This window comes from Meles meles, chromosome 3 (assembly GCF_922984935.1).
Source record: "Meles meles chromosome 3, mMelMel3.1 paternal haplotype, whole genome shotgun sequence".
Lineage (NCBI taxonomy): Eukaryota > Metazoa > Chordata > Mammalia > Carnivora > Mustelidae > Meles > Meles meles.
In genome coordinates this window covers 34515865-34533984 of record NC_060068.1, presented here as the reverse complement: position 1 = coordinate 34533984, position 18120 = coordinate 34515865, and the positions used below count along the sequence as shown (strand labels likewise).

General features: G+C 45.4%; 1 protein-coding gene across 1 annotated transcript in view; it reads left to right on the top strand.

The window, feature by feature from the left end:
• The window catches only part of RUFY1 (RUN and FYVE domain containing 1), a 59572-nt gene that overhangs the window by 23439 nt on the left and 18013 nt on the right, over nt 1–18120 (top strand). The window contains exons 7-11 of the mRNA XM_045999941.1: nt 2344–2409; nt 5047–5116; nt 7469–7570; nt 8344–8460; nt 9493–9660. Coding sequence (XP_045855897.1) covers nt 2344–2409; nt 5047–5116; nt 7469–7570; nt 8344–8460; nt 9493–9660 — 523 coding nt within the window. The remainder of the gene's footprint in view (nt 1–2343; nt 2410–5046; nt 5117–7468; nt 7571–8343; nt 8461–9492; nt 9661–18120) is intronic.

Sequence of the window (18120 nt, the reverse complement as noted above, 5' to 3'; positions counted from 1 at the left end):
TCTTAGTTACAGAAGTAATACAGTAATATTCCCTCGTACAAGGAACTGAGCTCGGCAGAATAGAGAGGACAAGTGAAATATGTCCATTCACATCCCCAGCTCACTGCCCCTCCTGCCCCTCCCTCGGCGGGGAGACCCTGCTTGGGTCTCCTCCCATGGCTTTTCCAAATGCTGCAGACATATCTGTTGGTCATATAACTTGCCTTATGGTTTGTTTGAATATAAGTGGGACGGTACGATTATATAGACATAAGTTTCCTTGGGACTTGTTCTTTGATCCTGGTGTCTCAGATGTCTCCTCGTGCCACACGTAGCTTTCCTTCATGCTGGTTAGCAAGAACATTCTTTTAAAGGAGCTTTTCTGGGACAGAAGAGAAGTAAACAAAGCAAACACTGTGTATTACATGCTGCCATTTGAGTTACAATAAAGAATATACAACCACATTTACATGTTGTGCTTCCCCGCACGTGGACTCTATTCTAGAGTAGCGTATGGACCAGCTAACATGGGCTGCCTGCCCGGGAAGGTGCTGGGAGGCAGGCATGGCGGGGGGAGTTTCACTGTAAGCCTTTGGGTTGTGTTTGAATATTTTACCACCTATCTTTCAAGTGTGTTCTGAGAAGTGTTCTCACGGTCTCTGTGCCCTAGCAGCACACCTTATCTGTCAGTGGGAACCCCATTAATGTTTCAGGGGTACAATAATTCACCCAGTTGAGACTTAAACAAAAATAGATTCTTGGGGCGCCTGGCTGACTCAGTAGAGCATGCAACTCGGTCTCAGGTTGCAAGTTTGAGCCCCAGGTTGGGTGTAAGATTACTTAAAAATAAAATTTATATATACATATATGATTAATGTAAAGAAATGGAAATAAACTGATTATCAGTAAGGGAATAATTGAATAAACTATGGAACATTCAGAATATTCCACTCTGTGATATATTACGCAGACAGAACAAATTTCACCTACTGGGTATAATAGACTTAAAGGGATTTCCACAAGGTACTCCTGAGTGAGAAAAGTATGATACTGACAGGTGTATACAGTTGACCCCTGAACAACACGGGTTCAAACTGCTTAAGTCTACTTATACATAGATTTTTTTTTCAATAAATACATACAGTACTTTAAATGTGTTTTCCTTCTGATTTTCTCTCTTTTTTTTAAGATTTATTTATTTTAGAGAAGGGGAGAGGGGCAGAAGGAGAGGGAGAGAGAGAGAATCTTAAGCAGACTCTGCACAGAGCACTGAGCCTGGTGTGGGGCTCGGTCTCGCAAACCTGAGATCAGACCTGAGCTGAAACCAAGAATCGGCTGTTTAACCAGCTGTGCCATCCAGGCCCCCCCAACCTTGTGATTTTCTTTAACTTATTTCTTTGTAAGACTAAAGTATATAATATATATAACACACGAAATATGTGTTGATTATGTAATTGATAAGGCTTCCAGTCAATAGTAGGCTATTACTAAAGTTTCTGAGGAGTCAAAAGTTACATGCAGATTTCCAACTGCATATAAGGGTTAGTGCCCTAACCTTTGCATTATTCAAGGGTCAACCATATATCATGTTTGCAGACAAACCTAAGAAATCCCTAATATATTTTTATGTTTCAATTACATACCCTACCTATGTGTTGGTACCTGTGTGTATGACACAGAGGGATATTAGGATCATATGCATATAGGCTCAGCAGACTATTCACGCGGGTTACCTGTACACCTATGTGAAGGGCAGAACAGGTAAAAGAAACAACTGACCACGCTGAACAATCCAGCTCCCGTGACATGCACCTGTGTGAACATACATATATATGTAAAGAAGCTGGGGTTTGGAGGAAAGCATAACTTTAAAATGTAGAAGTTTGGGAGGGTTGTTTGTTTGTTTGTTTGTTGGTTGGTTGGTTGGTTTTTAAGCCAGACTGGTCAGCTTTATGTGTTTAAAAGCCTCTGGTGTGCTTTCTTGAGCTACCCACTTTCCCTTCAGCATGACAGGGGCTGCTTCATTGGCCACCTCAAGGGAGGGCACCTGTGCCAGATGGCTTTCTCTCCTCTCCCCAGATGCCCGGCCTGCCAGGGCAGGAGGGGGTCTGCCAGAGGTCTGCTCATGTTTGTGCATCTCCCAAGACCCTAGCCGCTGGCCCTGCCACACCCCAACCCTTGGCCGGCTTTGCTCTCTGTTCACTCCGGGATCGGGACCAGGCAGACATTATTACGGAGGTCTGACTGTCCCTTAGTTTCCTGATGACTTTGGTACTTCTTCAAGGTGATCAGCGGGTTGGGGGATGGTTAGAAAGTATTAGCCACAAATAAAAGGAATGTCTCTCTTTATGCTCTTCTTAAAAGGCACGAAAGAATTACTGATGTCCTTGATCAAAAAAATTACGTGGAAGAACTTAACCGGCACTTAAGGTAGGACTCGCTCCTTTCTCCAGAGTTAGTTTGGTCTCAATACCCAATAATTGTTTCATGGAACATTTTTGAACTGCCATATATTCATAACTGACGCTTTTGCCAAACCAACAAAGAAGGTTATCATGCATACTGGAGAAGTATGATTTCTCGATAAGGAGCTTTGGGAATTCTTGGATTCTTTGTTTCGTGCAGTTAGACAATGTAGAAAGCAACCAGATTATACCCTGAATCTCCACCCCTCGCCCCTCAGCCACCTGGTTGGAAGTCACAGCCACGGGAAGCCCTGTTCTGGCTGGCAGTCAGCACGCATCCCTCTGGGGTGCCAGGGCAGGATAAAAGGGTTGAAAAACCTTCAGGGCTAGACTTTTGACAACAATTCAGTAGCAAAGAGCAGGCGTCTTGTACCTTGATTTTTTTTTTTTTTTTTTTTTTTTTTTTTTTTTTTTCATTTTAATTGGAAAGCTGCTGCTGTGTTTCCTGAAGCACTAGCCGATGGTGGTGTTGGTGGGGAGCAGGCAGAGATTCTCAGTCAGGGGTTTGGGAGACCTGTTGTTCTCTGTGTCTCTGAATTCCCTCTGAGGGTGCGCGGTGCATGTTAGCCCCGCTCCATGGGAGCGGCCCCTCTGGCGCCAGGAGCCAGTGAGACAGCTGAAGGAGCTGGCACAGTGTCGCCATACGGGGAAAGCTGCTCCAAGTTCTCCTTAGGTGTGATGTTGGCTGCTATTGCGAGACATTCTTGATAGATCCCTTATTTATTGAGCATTTTTATAAGGAACAGATGTCAGATTTTATCAAGTGCCCTCTGCTTCATTGAGGCAGTCATGATTTTTATCGCTTAATCTGTTGATGGGATATATTTATTAGTAGAAATCTTTATATTGAGCCATTTCTATATCACAGGGATAAACCCTACTTGATTGTAGTTGTATTTTATTTTACTTTTTAAAGAATTTTTTCATTTGAGAGAGAGCATTAGCAGGGGGGAGGGGCAAAGGGAGAGGGTGAAATGGACACCCGGCTGATCAGGGAGCCCTATGCAGGACTTGATCCCAGGACCCTGGGGTCCTGACCTGAGCTGGAGGCAGACATTTAACCATATGAGCCACCCAAGCACACCCTGATTGTAGTCTTAATAATCATTTTTTAATATGTAAACTGATCTAATCGATATCTGGTTTTCCCTCTCCAGTGTGATGTCTGGGTTATGCAGCTTCACAAAATGAATTAGGAAGAGCTTCTGGTTCATGAGCATTCTTTGCTGCTTGAAAACATGAAGCTTGGGATGCCTAGCTAGCTCAGTCCGTGGAATAGGGGACTCTCGATCCCAGGGTTTTGAGTTCAAGCCCCTTGTTGGGCGTAGGAATTACTAAAAAAAAAAAAAAAAAGGAAGAAAGAAAATGTGAAGCTCAAAGCCTTTGTTGAGGTAGTACTTTGCTTTTTAGCTTTTCAGTTTTTCCTAAGTTTGTTTAGATTTTTTCCTTCTGAGGATATATCTCTTTTGGTCATCTATATTTTCTAAGAAATGTATAAATTTTAGTGACATTTTCTAAGTTATATAGTTGGAATAGAACTGAAAGTGGTACACTTTCAAAATTTGTAGCTCCCAAGGAGCCTGTGTGGCTTAGTTGGTTAAGCATCTGATGCTTGATCTTGGATCAAGTCTCAATCTCAAGTCTTGACTTCAAGCCCGGCATTGGGTTTCACCCTGGGTGTGGCACCCACTTAAAACAAAAACCTTGTAATTACCTCCATATCTTTTGTTTGTGTTCCCTTTTTCCGCTTTGTGTCATTGTATAATTTTCTCACCACCCTTCCGTCCCCCATTCCCCCACCACCACCACCCCGCCCGCAATGCTTGAACCTTGATTCACAAGTCTCGCAGGGTTTGTTTCTTTGTCCCTGCCCCAGTGGCAAAAGGCACCAGTTTGGGGCAACAGGGCCTGAAGCCAGACCACCTAGGTTCAGATCCCGGTGCCCCACCAGTGGGGAATGAACATGAGCGAGTTTTCCAATGTAAAGTTATGATTTCATCATCTGTGAAACAGGTAACAGTGAGATTTACTCACAGAATCATGGGGGGGAGGGTCACATGAGTTGATGCATTGAAGTGCTTAGAACAAACGGGGCCTGGCACATCGTCCAGAAAGGAAGTTACTGCTTGTTATTGTTGCCATTGTTTTTATTGTTTATCAAATTTACATCAGTTTGACATATTTTTCAGTAGGAAGGTAGTACAGATTACTTAGAGCATTTGAAAAATGAAGCAAAGTATAAAAACAATTTAAAACCTCCTTTGATCCTACAACCCCAGAGTACCAATATCTTGTTACAGATAATGATCTAGATAAATGACCACCGATGCATTTTGTGTTAGGGGAAAAAAAATCTGTTTCCTTTCCAACTGGCTAAAAAAGAAATGGATAGCATATTTTGGGGGAAAGACATTGAAGCCTTTTCAATAAATGTATACACACGCACTCATACATATGTATTTAGAATTCTCGTCTCCGTTCATTAGAGACCCTCGGCTTTCCATGCACAGCACAGGAAACCTAGGAATCTGTTCTCATTGTTCACAGGCTGGGGAGACAGCCTTTATAAGCTCACTGTTACTTAATGTGTTGTTTTCTCTAGCTGCACAGTTGGGGATCTTCAAAGCAAGATAGATGGCTTGGAAAAGACAAATTCAAAACTTCAAGAAGAGGTTTGTAACTTTCTGAAGTTCTTAGAACAGAGTGGCCCGAGGTGCAGAGATGGTATGGTTGGTGTATCTGACCAGAGCTTCTCGCTGGTCAGAATGGCATTGCTGAGCTTGGGTTGAGCTGCACGGGGGGTCAGTGTTCTCAGAGTTCTGCATCCTCAGAATGTCTGTGTTCAGCCCTGCCGGGGCTTCCCATGAGCCAGGGCAGCTGATCATGAGCCAGTTCTAAGTGACTTAGGTTTCACCACCACACAGTGCACCCGGGGAAGATCAGGCCTCCTTGGGAAAGCCCAGCTCCTGTGGTGAAGATGCTTTTCTCTTCCTCTTTACCCACCTTCCTCTGATGTAGTCTGTCCCCTTGCTGCCCAGAAGGCACAGACTGTTATGAGGTAAAAGTAACCCTCGCCCACCCCTTCTGTGTTTCGGCCTCTCAGGAGTATGGAACCAGTCTCCCCACAGTGTGGTCTTTCTCTGCTTTCTCACTAGGAAGAGAGAGAATGAAAGGACAGGAAGAAGGAGGGCTGAGGCCGAGGAAGAAAGCTTGCTGCCAGCTGCCCGGCAGTCTCCTTGGTGGACACATCTTGTCTCCTGTTAGCAGGAGGGGGGTTGCTCAGCCTTTCTGAGGCTTTCCACAGGTAGCGGTCCCTGGCTGCTCGGGCCTCCCCACCAGGTCTCCCTGGGGAGGAAGAGGGCTGTGACAGGGGCCAGGGTGTGACCCCCCCCCCACCTCGGTGTGGAGGCAGATTACAGCCAAAGGAGAGACACAGAGCATGCTTTTGTATGGAGGGCCCAGTTTAAGTCTTACTTTAAACTGACTGCTCTCTCCCACAGGGCCAGCCCTGAGAAGCTTTAAGGAGAGGAGGTCAGATTTGTTTGAGAGAAGGAAATTCAGAGGTGGCCTTCATAGATGGGCTTCCCGGGAGCAGCTTCACCACACTTAGAATTAGAGAACCCACGTTTCCCTGGGGTGGGTGGGCCTCTGGGCCTCAGTTTAGGTAGGCAGGTCTTTGGACTCATGGTTCTCATCTCCAGATTGCATGATAACCCATACCTTACAGTACTGTAGAAATTAGATTAGTATTCCGTAAATTTGCCTAATACAACACTTGGCGTGTGGAGACATCAGTTGATTTTAGATCAAACAGATTGATTCTTTGCTCTCCTGGCTAGGTGGCATACTTTCAGTGAAGGTCTAATCTTAGCTTTTGAAACTAAACAACTGGGTTATTTTTTTCTTCAAAGGCCAACCCTTTTCATAGAAAACCTGCTTTAGAGAAAAGTCCCTCCTCAGGGTATGCTCTCTCCATCTTCAGAGAGCGGATGGGAATTAGCGTCTGGCTTTTGCCTGCTTCTTCCCCTTGTAGCAACCAGCACCCCCTAGAGCCTTGAAGTTCCTTATTTGGGTGCAGCAGGTCATGGTTAGAAGCCCCAGTCATGGGTTCCTGGTCTGCTTGAACTTAGATGCTTTTGAGGAAGGTGAGCAAAGAGTTGGGTGCTTCAGGCCCTCCCCCCTTCAGTGAGTGATGCCAAGAGCACCGCCAAGTGTCCCTCTTCTTACCCCTTCCCCAGCCTGCCCTTCTCTCACCAGGCTGTGTTGGGAGGCTGGATAAGGAGAGGTTGGTGGATGTGCTCATGCCTCTGCCTACCTCTCCCTAGGCATCCTGTTCCTATACACTTTGCCTTAAACTGTGGGAACTCACTCAAGGACAGAAAGAGGCTCTCCAGGGCCTGTCTTCAATGGTTTGGTGTGATTCCTCCCGCAGAAGGCTTTCACTCTCCCTCCAGGGATCAAATATCCTTCTGCTTAATGGCTGGCAAAACTGAAAAGAACCAAGAATCAGAACAAAAGCCCACAATCCCTTTGCTAGGTGAGAGCTACTGTGACTCCTTTCATCATTGGTGTTCATATAGGCCCCAAATTTTCCTAGGCACTTTTCACCTAGGGGATTTTTTTTTAAAAGAGGTGAGAACATCCTCCATAACCCACCTTTTTCCCCTCCCGCTGTTCTGCCCTAAGTATGTTCTCAGGTCATTAAAAGCCTCTGCAGACATTCTAGTAACTACGTGTTCATCTGATGCTCCCACTGCCATTCGTTAAACCGCTTCTCCAGGGTTGGACATTCAAGCGTCTGTCAGTTTGTGTCCGCGAATGTTTGCCGTGAACTAGTTTGCTCTCGTGTCTTTTAAACTACGTCCGTGCATTACCTATTCAAAACCCAGAACTGAAACGAGAAACAAAGTATCAGATACGTGGAAATCCATCGTCACCTGCGAAGGTGCCGGACGTCAGCTTTTAAAATTTGAGCGGTAAGAGCAGTCCTGACGCCGAGAAACATAAACGTCTTTCTTTACCAGCTTTCAGCTGCAACAGACCGGATCTGTTCACTTCAAGAAGAGCAGCAGCAATTGAGAGAACAAAACGAGTTAATTCGCGAAAGAAGTGAGAAGAGCGTGGAGGTGAGACGAGACGCGGGCCTCACGGTGGGGCGGCACGACGCACGCACGCACATCGGCCGCACGCACGCGCGTATGCATCCCTGACCAACCTCGAGCCCCCTGTGCGGCAGTGATGCAGGCCGCACGCAGTGCGCAGCTGCAGCATTTGGGGCCGCTGCGCCCGCCCTCCCCCCTCGCGGGCCACCTGGGCGGCTCTGGGATGCCACCCCCGGTGCCACAGCTGTTTGCGCCTCCCTGCGATAGAGAACCCCTTTCCTGTGGTGCACAGCTGCTGGCCGGCAGCTGTCCTACCTGATGACCTGAGAGCACGGAGAGACCGTGTCTGGTTCATCTCCAAATCCCCGGGTGCTGAAGAACGTGCCGGGTAAAGAAAAGTCCGCGCTAAATGGGGGCCTTTCCCACTGAGAACAACTGCTCTGCTTTAAAGAAAATTAAATACAAATTGTGTTCCGAATCCAGCTTTCAAACGTCTGGGGACTTGCTTCTGTCCTTCAAGTTCAAAGATATTTTTGAAATATCTTTTAATCTTTTTCTATTATGCTTAAAAATAGAAATTATCTACATCTTTAAAAATTGTGACATTAAAAAGAATTTTTTTTTCTCTTAGTTTAAGTAGGCTCTATGCCCAGGGTGGGGCTTTGAACTCATGACCCTGAGATGAAGGGTCACATATACTCTATGGACTGAGCCAGCTGGGCATCCCAATGGTGTATTTTAAAATAGTCAGCTCACTTCCATAAACAAACCATTCCTCTTGTTCTTGTTTGACACAGATAACAAAACAAGACACGAAAGTTGAGCTGGAGACTTACAAGCAAACTCGGCAAGGTCTGGATGAAATGTATAGCGATGTGTGGAAGCAGCTAAAAGAAGAGAAGAAAGTCCGTTTGGTGAGTATGGAGGACTGAGTGTGTTGAGAAGGTATTCCCTGGTAGCTTGCCAGGTTCTTTGTTGCCGTGTTTCAAACACGTTCCTTGATCTGCTTTTAAAAACAAATGCGTTTTAGGGGGCATCTGGGTAGTTCACTATGTTAAGTACTTGCCTTCAGTTCAGGTCATATCAGGGTCCTGGGGTGGAGTCCCTCATTAGCCTTCCTGCTCAGCTGGGAGCCTGCTTCTCCCTCTCCCTCTCATACTCTCCCGCTTAGTTCTCTCTCTGTCAAATAAATAAAATCTTTAAAAAAAAAAAAAATTTTTTTTAAGGGTTACTATTAAGCTTTTAGTTTTTTCCATCTCTATAAACCTTTGTCAGAGATCACCATGAGATCAGATTCATGGTTGCTTTGCCAGTACAACTCCCTCACCCACAACCTCTGGTCTGTTTCTTTCTACCCAATCTGCATGCCAGTGACCAGTGTTTTGTTTTTTGTGTTAAGTAGGCTCTACACCCATTGTAGAGCTTGAACTTATAACCCTGAGATCAAGAGTCAAGGGTGCCAGCCAAGTACCCAGGCACCCCAGCCAGTGTTTTTTATTAGACTCAACTCTTGGAAATGCTTTGTTTCTTTGCTTCTTTGCACCAGTGTGGAGACGTGTCCTGAGTTATCCAAGATGGAACTGGTTCAATACGGTCGCACCCTTGTTGCCATAATCTAGCATCCCATTCCAAAAACTCACATTGCATTGCTGAGCAGACATTCTTTCAGTCTCCGCGTTCTGGTCTTCAGGCTTAAAGAACATGGTTGCTGCAACTTGAGGCTGAGTGCCACCTACCAGCTTTCTGACATACAAAGCCAGTATTCATTATACAGTGAGAAAAAGGGGAAAACTTAATCTAGTCCTTTCCAGACAAACTCTCCTGCATCTTGCTAACCTATTCTGACTTTGGGTTTTTTATTTCTGGCACTGCCCAGGATCCAGCCCCAGGTAAACACATCTCTGCAGCTATTTCAATAATACTTTCCTTATTAATACCCTCTTAAGGAACTAGAAAAAGAACTGGAGTTACAGATTGGAATGAAGACAGAAATGGAAATTGCCATGAAGCTGCTCGAAAAGGACACCCACGAGAAGCAGGACACCCTGGTCGCCCTCCGCCAGCAGCTGGAAGAAGTCAAAGCGATTAATTTACAGATGTTCCACAAAGTTCAGGTGGGAGTTAGCTTTGTGTCCCACAGCCTGGTTTCCTGCTGCTTGTTGCAGACTGCCTCTCAGTCCGTCCCCGTTCTTCCTGCAGGAGACTCACATGAGGCAGGCCTAGACCCTAGGCCCTGTCGCACATTCCTGTGCTTATTTTATTTGGGCCTCCCAGCAGTCCCCGAGAAAAATGTATAATGTGGGGGAAACGTAAGTGATAAGGCAGAACCCCATGACTGCATCACATGCCGGGGCTGGCCCAGCCCCTAAGTAGAGCTGACAACACAGTTGTGCCTTCTGAACCCAAACCCGATCTTGGCCCATTGTTCCCTTCTCTGTCTCCCCAGTGTCTGTCGCCTCTGCTTCAGTGACCAACTGCCTGGCCCCAGGGGTTGGAGAAATGAAGTACAGAGTGATATAAGTTAGTATTGTCTTTTCAAACTTTGCTGTGACACTCATCTTCCCGAGTCTCCAGCCGTGTCTCCTGTCGTGTTGGAGTGGTCCAAGGGAGCTGGCCCAGAAAGAAACAGTCGTGCCATAGTTTGAAGCTAGTGTCTGAGGTCACATAGCTTGGGCACCTGGGTGGCTCAGTTAAGTGTTGGCCTTCAGCTCAAGTCAGGGTCCTAGGATCGAGTCCCCCATTGGGGCTCTCTGCTCAGTGGGGAGTCTGCTTCTCCCTCTCCCTTGACCCCTCGCCCTGCTCCTGCATGTGCTCTCTCCCAGTCCCCCTTGAAGAAAAAATCTTTAAAATAAAAAATCACAAAGCTTTCTTGCCCAGAAGCCCAGACTGTCCCACTTCCCCTTCCTTAGCTGTCGTGCATCTGTGTGAGAAATGGCGTGAGGGCGGACACGCGTGTGTTCTTCTGTCCGGCTGTTTTTAAACTGTTATGTAACCGACATTATCATAATAGCAGCAGTTGGAAGTTAATATGTAGGGAGGAAATGGAAAATAGCCCCACTGTTTTCCTTCCTGACACATTCTCTTTTTTAATTTGTTCATGTTTTCTTCTGCTTTGGGTCCATCTGTAAACGTAATCTTAACTCATGTTAGGGGAAGCCATCCTGCCATAATAACTTAGCAGACCCTAAAACAGAGAGCATTCCAGACCAGCATTTTTGCTCCCCACGGTCCCTCAGGGACCCAGGCCACTCTGATCGGTGCTATTCTTGCCAGTGGAAGGGGAGAGAAAAAGAAAAGTCCAGAGGCAGGATTTCCTCCCAGACAGTGAGAGAGAAGTTACACGCATCATTACGTTCGAATCCACAGTGAAGGGCGACACGAGGCGGCATGGCCAGGCGTGGCTGCGAGCAGAGCCTGGGGCTGGCATTTCTGGGCTGCCAGCCCAACGAAGGGGAGCATATGGGTTACTAGACGGAGTTGTCGCTACCCCCATCAGCTCCCCCCCGACCCCCGATCTCCTGGAAGTCTGGTTCAGTCTCAGAGTTCTCACTGTCCGCAGCCCCTGCGTGTTGGGCAGCACTCTGAAGCCTGTTTAAACCACAAGACCAACTGTCTTTCACATTAATGTCTTTCACATAAATGTCTTTCACATTGCCCAAAGTAAAATGGGGGAGACAAAACAGGATTGCCAAATGCCTGTTTGCAAAGGGAAACGAGGGACACGCAGGGCAGACCCCAGTCGGCCATGGCGCTCACTACGTCTCTGGGCAGGAACCGTGAAGGCTAGCCAAGGCACCAGGGGCCCCATCTGTTAGCCTGTCTGGCTACCCTTCTTCTGTGGACTGAAGAACTTGTCTGCGGACTTCCATGGTCCCTGGGAGGTCTGCCGTCCCTGTGGCCTTGAGAAGCGGGCTCTTGGGGTTGGGGCCTTCCTGGTGGGAGCGTGGCTGTTGTGGCCAACTCCTTCCTGATGTCAGTTTGCTGGCCTGGAGATTTTCTTAAGGATCAAAAGGTCGCAGATGTTCTTCAGGCCTGACTGGTTTTATTTGACAATGCAGTCCCCTCGGTCATTGTGTGTGTGTTTGCCCTTAGTCTGTGTGTCGGTGCCCACAGTTAACTGTCCCATTTACTAAACGCAGTTCTCGTGCCTGCCTCAGCCTCTCCCACCCACCCCCTCACATCAGTGGCCAGCCAGCTGCCCCAGCAGCCCACAGAGGGCTTTCCCGCACCCCCGATCTCTGCTGCAGGATGCCATGGGGCCTCTGGGCTCACTTGCCAGTTTCTCTCACTTCCTTCTGGGCGCAGAAGCAGCAGGTGGCTTTCCTCACCCGGTCAGGCCCCTGCCCTTGGACTCTCCTCCTGTGCCCACAGCCCCCTCGGTCACGGCGCCCACAGCAGCACTCTGGCTCTTTACAGCCATAGCCCCTGGGGCCCTGGCATGGTTGGTATGGTTCCACATCCAGGCTTGGGCAAATAATTCTGCTTATTGTTCACCACGATTGTCACCCCTGCTCTGACGGTGCCCAGCCCTGGACTCCCTAGTCCTTGCTACATATAGGACTTTTCCTGGCACGGGGGCTTCAGGAGTGCCCCTCAGTGTGGGGTCCACTGTCATAAAACACCCCTTGTTTTCTTTTCTCCTCATGCCTTCTCCCATCCTTGTTCCTCTGGGCCCACATTGTAAAGTGCTTATTTTTGTATGGATATTTGTCATTCTAAAATGCGTATCATCTTGGTCTTGTGCGTGGCTCTCTTCTCTTCCTTTTTTCCCCCTCAGAGCTCTGCATAGCCGGAGGTGTACCTGGTTTGGGCTCGAAGTGGTTAGTCCTGGTGTATGGGGTCACTGCCTCTTGCCCATCCCTCCCCTGTGGTGGACACTGTTCCTGCCACTCCACCAGCAGGCAGCACAAACACCCCCATGGCGGCTGGTTTACACGTCCTCCCGCACCCCCCCCCCGGGGGTTCAGGAGGGTCTCTCTGCCAGACAGAAGCTGGAGTACCTGCTGGACAGACCCTCCTTTTGTGTCCTTGATTTGTGGAAGCCCAGCCACATCTCTTCCCAGGAGGGCTGCACCAGCACACGCTGCCCCCTTCAGTGCCGTCAGCTGACATCTGTATTCTGAGCGTGCTTGTTTTATGTGCACTGGTTGGCCTGGGGAGTGTCAGCAACATCCCTTCATATGTTTGTTAGCCTTTCATGTTTCCTGTTCTTGCCTGTTCATATTTTTGTCCTCTTTTTTTTTTTAAGATTTTATTTGCTGATGAGAGCGAGAAGCACAAGCAGCAGAAGGAGAGGGAGAAGCAGACTCCCCACTGAGCAGGGAGCCCGATACAGGCCTCCATCCCAGGACCCTGATACCGTGACCCAAGTTGAAGGCAGACGCTTAACTGACTGAGCCACCTAGGCCCGCCGTCCTTGTTTTCTTTTTTAAATTGAAGTACAGTTGGCATTAGTTGCGGGTGTACAACATTAGTGAATCCAGTTCTGTTACACAGAGCTCATCACAATAAGTGCAGTCACCATCTGTCACCATACAACATGGTTACAGTATTATTGACTCAATTACCTATGCTATATTTTTCATTCCTGTGACTGACTTAATTTGTAAGTGGAAATTTTACATCCTAATCCCCTTCACCTCTTTCTTCCATCTGCCGCCCCTCTAGAAGCCACCAGTTTGTTCTCTGTATTCTTGAGTCTTTTTCTGGTTTGCTTTGTGTTCTGGATTTCACATATAAGTGAATTCAGATAGTTTTTGTCTTTCACTTTGTGACTTATTTCACTTAGCGTGTTACCCTCTAGATCCATCCGTGTTATCACAAATGGCAAGATCCCATTCTTTTCTGTGGCTAAGTAATACTCCATTGTGTGTATACCCCACATCTTCTTTACCCATTCATCTATCCATGGACACTTGGGCTGCTTCCATATCTTGGCCCTTTGGAAATAATGCTGTAGTAAATATAGGGGTGCAAGTATCTTTTTGAATTCATATTTTTATTTTCTTCAGTGAAATTACTGGATCATAAAATCTTTCTATTTTTACTTTTTTAAGGATCCTCCAGTCTGTTTTCCAAAGTGGCTGCACCAATGTACGTTCCCCCAAACTGTGCAATGAGACAGGCACAAGAACTGTGTTTAATAAATGAAGCAATAAACTGGTCACATGGGTTGAGGGGAGATAAGCCAGAGACAATGACTGAGAGAACTGTATTATCAAAGAAACCATGAGTCAGGCCCGAAGAAGTCTGTGACTGATCGCTAACGCAGCCCCCAGGCCAGCAAACTGAGACCACATCCTCTACCGGTGCTTGTTATTTCTTGTCTTTCCCACCCTAGCCTTTGTCACCAGTGTCCACCGACACCTCACTGTGGTTTTGATTTCCATTTCCCTGCTGGTGAGTGACGAGCATCTTTTCACAGGTCTGTTGGCCATCTGGATGTCTTCCATAGGAAAACGCCGATTCAGGTCCTCTCTCCATCTTTAATCAGAGTACTTTTTGCTGTGGTTTATTGTAGGAGTTCTGTTTATATTTTGGATACTAACCCCTTATCAGACAGCTCATTTACAAATGTCTTCTCCCATTCGGGAGGTTACCAGTTCGTTTTGTTGATGGTTTCCTTCAGTATTCAAAAATTTTTAAGTTTGATATTGTCCCAGTAGTTTATTTTTACTTTTGTTTCCCTTGCCAGAAACACCTTGCTAAGGCCAGTGTCCCGGAGATTGCAATCTATGCTTTCTTTTAGGATTTTTATGGTTTTGGGTCTCATTTAGGTCTTTAATCCATTTTGAGTTTATTTGTATGTGTGGTGTATGAAAGTGGTCCAGTTTCATTCTTTTCCATGTGGCTGTCCAGTTTTCTCAACACCATTTGTTGAAGAGACTGTCTTTCCCCACTGTGTATTCTTGCCTCCTTGTGGTGGATTAATTGACCATATGAGCTTAGGTTTACTTCTGGGCTCTCATCCTTTTTCATCAGTCTGGTATCTGTTTTTGTACGAATACCATATTAATTCTTCCAGCCTGTGAGCATGGTCTTTCTGTCATCTTCAGTTTTTTTCATTCATGTCCTATTAGTCTTCACAGGATAGGTCTTTCACCCCCTTGGCAAAATTTATTCTTAGATATTTTATTATTTTTGATGCAGTTATAAATGGGATTGGTTTTTTTCTTAATTTTTCTTTGTGCTACATTGTTATTAGTGTGTAGAAATACAACGGACTTCGGTATATTAATTTTGTATCTGCAACCTTACTGGATTCGTTTATCTGTTTTAAAAATTTTTTGGTAAAGTCTTTCAGGTTTTCTGTCTGGAGTATCATGTATTTGCAAATAGTGACAATTTTACTTCTTTCTTACCAACTTGGATTCCTTTTATTCCTTTTTGTTGTCTGATTACTGTGGCTAGGACGACCAGCTCTATGTTGAATAAAAGTGGGGAGAGTGGACATCCTTGTCTTGTTCCTGATCATGGAGGAAAAGCTCTCAGTGTTTCTGCATTGCATCTGATGCTAACTGTGCGTCTATCATACATGGCCTTTATGATGTTGAGGTACATTCCCTCTGAACCCACTTTGTTGAGAGTTCTTATCATGAGTGGATGTTATATTTTGTCAAATATTTTTTCTGCATCTATTAAGATGATCATACGGTTTTTATCCTTCATCTTATTAATATGTTGTATCACGTTGATTGATTTGCAGATGTTGGGCCAGCTCTGCATCATGGAATAAATCCCATTTGACTTTGGTGAATGATCCTTCTCTTGGATCATTGCATTCAGGTCACCAGTATTTTGTTGAGGATTCTTGCATCAGTCTTCATCGGGGATGTTGACCTGTAGTTTTCTCTGTAGTGCCTTTTTCTGGTTTTGGTATCAGGGCACTGCTGGCCTGGTAGAATGAATTTGAAAGTTTTCCTTACTCTTCTGTTTTTTTGGAATAGTTTGAGAAGATTAAGTATTAACTCTAAGTAAATATTTGGTAGAATTCCCCTGTAAAGCCAAGTGGTCATGGACTTTTGTTCATTGGGAGTTTTTTTATTACAAATTTAGTTTCACCACTAGAAACTGGTTATTTCTTCCTGATTCAGTCTTGGAAGATCATAGGTTTCGGGGAATTTACCCTTTTTTTTTAGATTGTTCAGTGTGTTGGCATATGATTTTTCATAGCATATCCTATAGTCCTTCATATTTCTGTGGTGTCGATTGTTACTTTTCCTCTCTCATTTCTGAACAGATTTATTTGAGTCCTCTTTTGCTTTTTGTTTTTTTTTTTTTTTTAAGATTTTATTTACTTATTTGATAGAGATCACAAGTAGGCAGAGAGAGAGGGGGAAGCAGGCTCCCCGCTGAGCAGAGAGCCTGAGACACAGGGCTCCATCCAGGGCCCCAGGATCATGACCTGAGCCAAAGGCAGAGGACACTTAACCCACTGAGTCACCCAGGCGCCCATCTTTTTTTTTTTTTTTTTTTTTTTTTAAGATTTTATTTATTTATGACAGAGATAATAGGAAGGGAACACAAGCACAGGGGAGCTGGAGAGGGAGAGGCAGGCTTCCCACCAAGCAGGGAGCCTGATATGGGGCTCAGTCTCAGGACCCTGGGATCCTGACCTGACTGAGCCACCCAGGCACCCCATGAGTTCTCTTTTTCTTGATGAGTCTGAGTAAAAGTTTATCAGTTTTGTTTATCTTTTCAAACAACGGTTCTTGTTTCCGTGTGGTCTTTTCTACTGTTTTTTAAGTCTGTTTCATTTATATCTACTCTTATTTCCTTCCTTGTACTGATTCTGGGCTTTTGCTTTTCTTTTTCTAGCTGCTTTAGGTATAAGGTTAGATTGTTTCTTTGAGATTTTTCTTTTTCTGTAGAGAGGCCTATATCACTAAACTTCTTTCTTAGAACTGCTTTTGCTGTGTCCCAGAGATTTTGGACCATTGTGTTTCCCTTTTCATTTGTCTCCAGGTACTTTTTAAAATTTCTCCTTTGACGTTTTGGCTGACCAGTTTGTTGTTTAGTAGCATGTTGTTTAGCTTCCACATGTTTGTGTTTCTTCTGTGTGTGTGTTGTTGTTCTTTTCCCTTGTAATTGACTTCAAGTTACATACTGTTGTGGTGAGTAAAGATGCTTGATAAGATTTCAGGTTTCTTAAATTTATTGAGATTGCTTTTGTGGCCTAACATGTGATCTGTCCTGGAAAACGTCCCACGTATACAAGGAGAGAATGCATATTCTGCTGCTTTAGGATGGAATGTTCTGTGTGGATCTGTTGGGTCCATCTGCTCCAGTGTGTCACTCAAAGCCTCTGTTTCCTTATAGATATTCTGCTTGGATGATCTGCTTGGATGTAAATGGGGTGTTACAGTCTCCTACTGTTGTATCATTGTCATTTTCTGTCTTAATGTTTGTTAATAGCTGCCATATGTATTTAGGTGCGCTGGTGTTGTTGCACAGATATTTACAATTGTTACATTTTCTTGCTGGATTGATCCCTTTATCATTATATAATACTGTTTTTCTGACATAGGTACTGCTACCCCAGTTTTGGTTTTTTTGTTTGCCTCCATTTGCCTGCAGTGTTTTTCTGTCCCTTCCTTCACTTTCAGTTTGTATGTTTTTAGGTCTGAAGTGCATCTCTTGGAGGCAGCATATAAATGGATTTTGTATTTTTAATCCATCTGCTACCCTGTGTCTTTTGATTAGAGCATTTAGGCCATTTACATTTAAAGTTACTACTGACAGAATGTCTGGCTGGTTCAGTCAATTGAGCAGCTGGCTCTTGATTTCAGTTCAGGTCATGATCTCAGGGTCATGAGATCAATCCCTGCAATGGGTCTGCTGGAGAGTCTTTCCCTCTCCCTCCCTCTCCACTCCTCCCCGCTGCCTGCATGCATGCACGCACTCAAGCACACGTTCTCTCTCCCTCAAATAAAATATTTAAAAGTTACTATTGATGGGGCACTTGGGTGGCTCAGTTGGTTAAGTGTCCAACTCTTGATTTCTGCTCAGGCCATGATCTCAGGGTCATGAGATAGAGCCCCAAGTCACTCTCCCTGCTCAGCAGAGAGTCTCCGTCTCTCCCTCCACCCCTCCTCATTTGCACATTTGCACACACATGCATGCACACACGCTCCCTCTCTCTCAAACAAATAAAACTTAATAAATAAAGGGGTGCCTGGCTGGCTCAGTTGGTAAAGCACCTGCCTTCAGCTCAAGTCATGATCCCGGGATCCTGAGATCAAGCCCCATATCAGGCATCCCTGCTCAGTAGGGAATCTCCTTCTCCCGCTGCCCATCACTTCTCATCCTGCTCATGCACATGCACTCTCTTTGTCTCTCAAATAAGTAAAATCTTAAATAAATAAAATGAAAAATAAAGTTATTATTGACAGGTATGTATACTTATTGCCTTTTTGTTCATTGTCTGGTTGTTTTGTAGTTCTTCTCTGTTCCTTCTCTTGCTCTCTTCCCTCGTGATTGATGGCTTTCTGTAGTGTTGTGCTTAGGTTCCTTTCTTTTTATTTTCTGTGTGTATATCTGTTGTAGGTTTTTCATTTGTGGTTACCATGAGATTC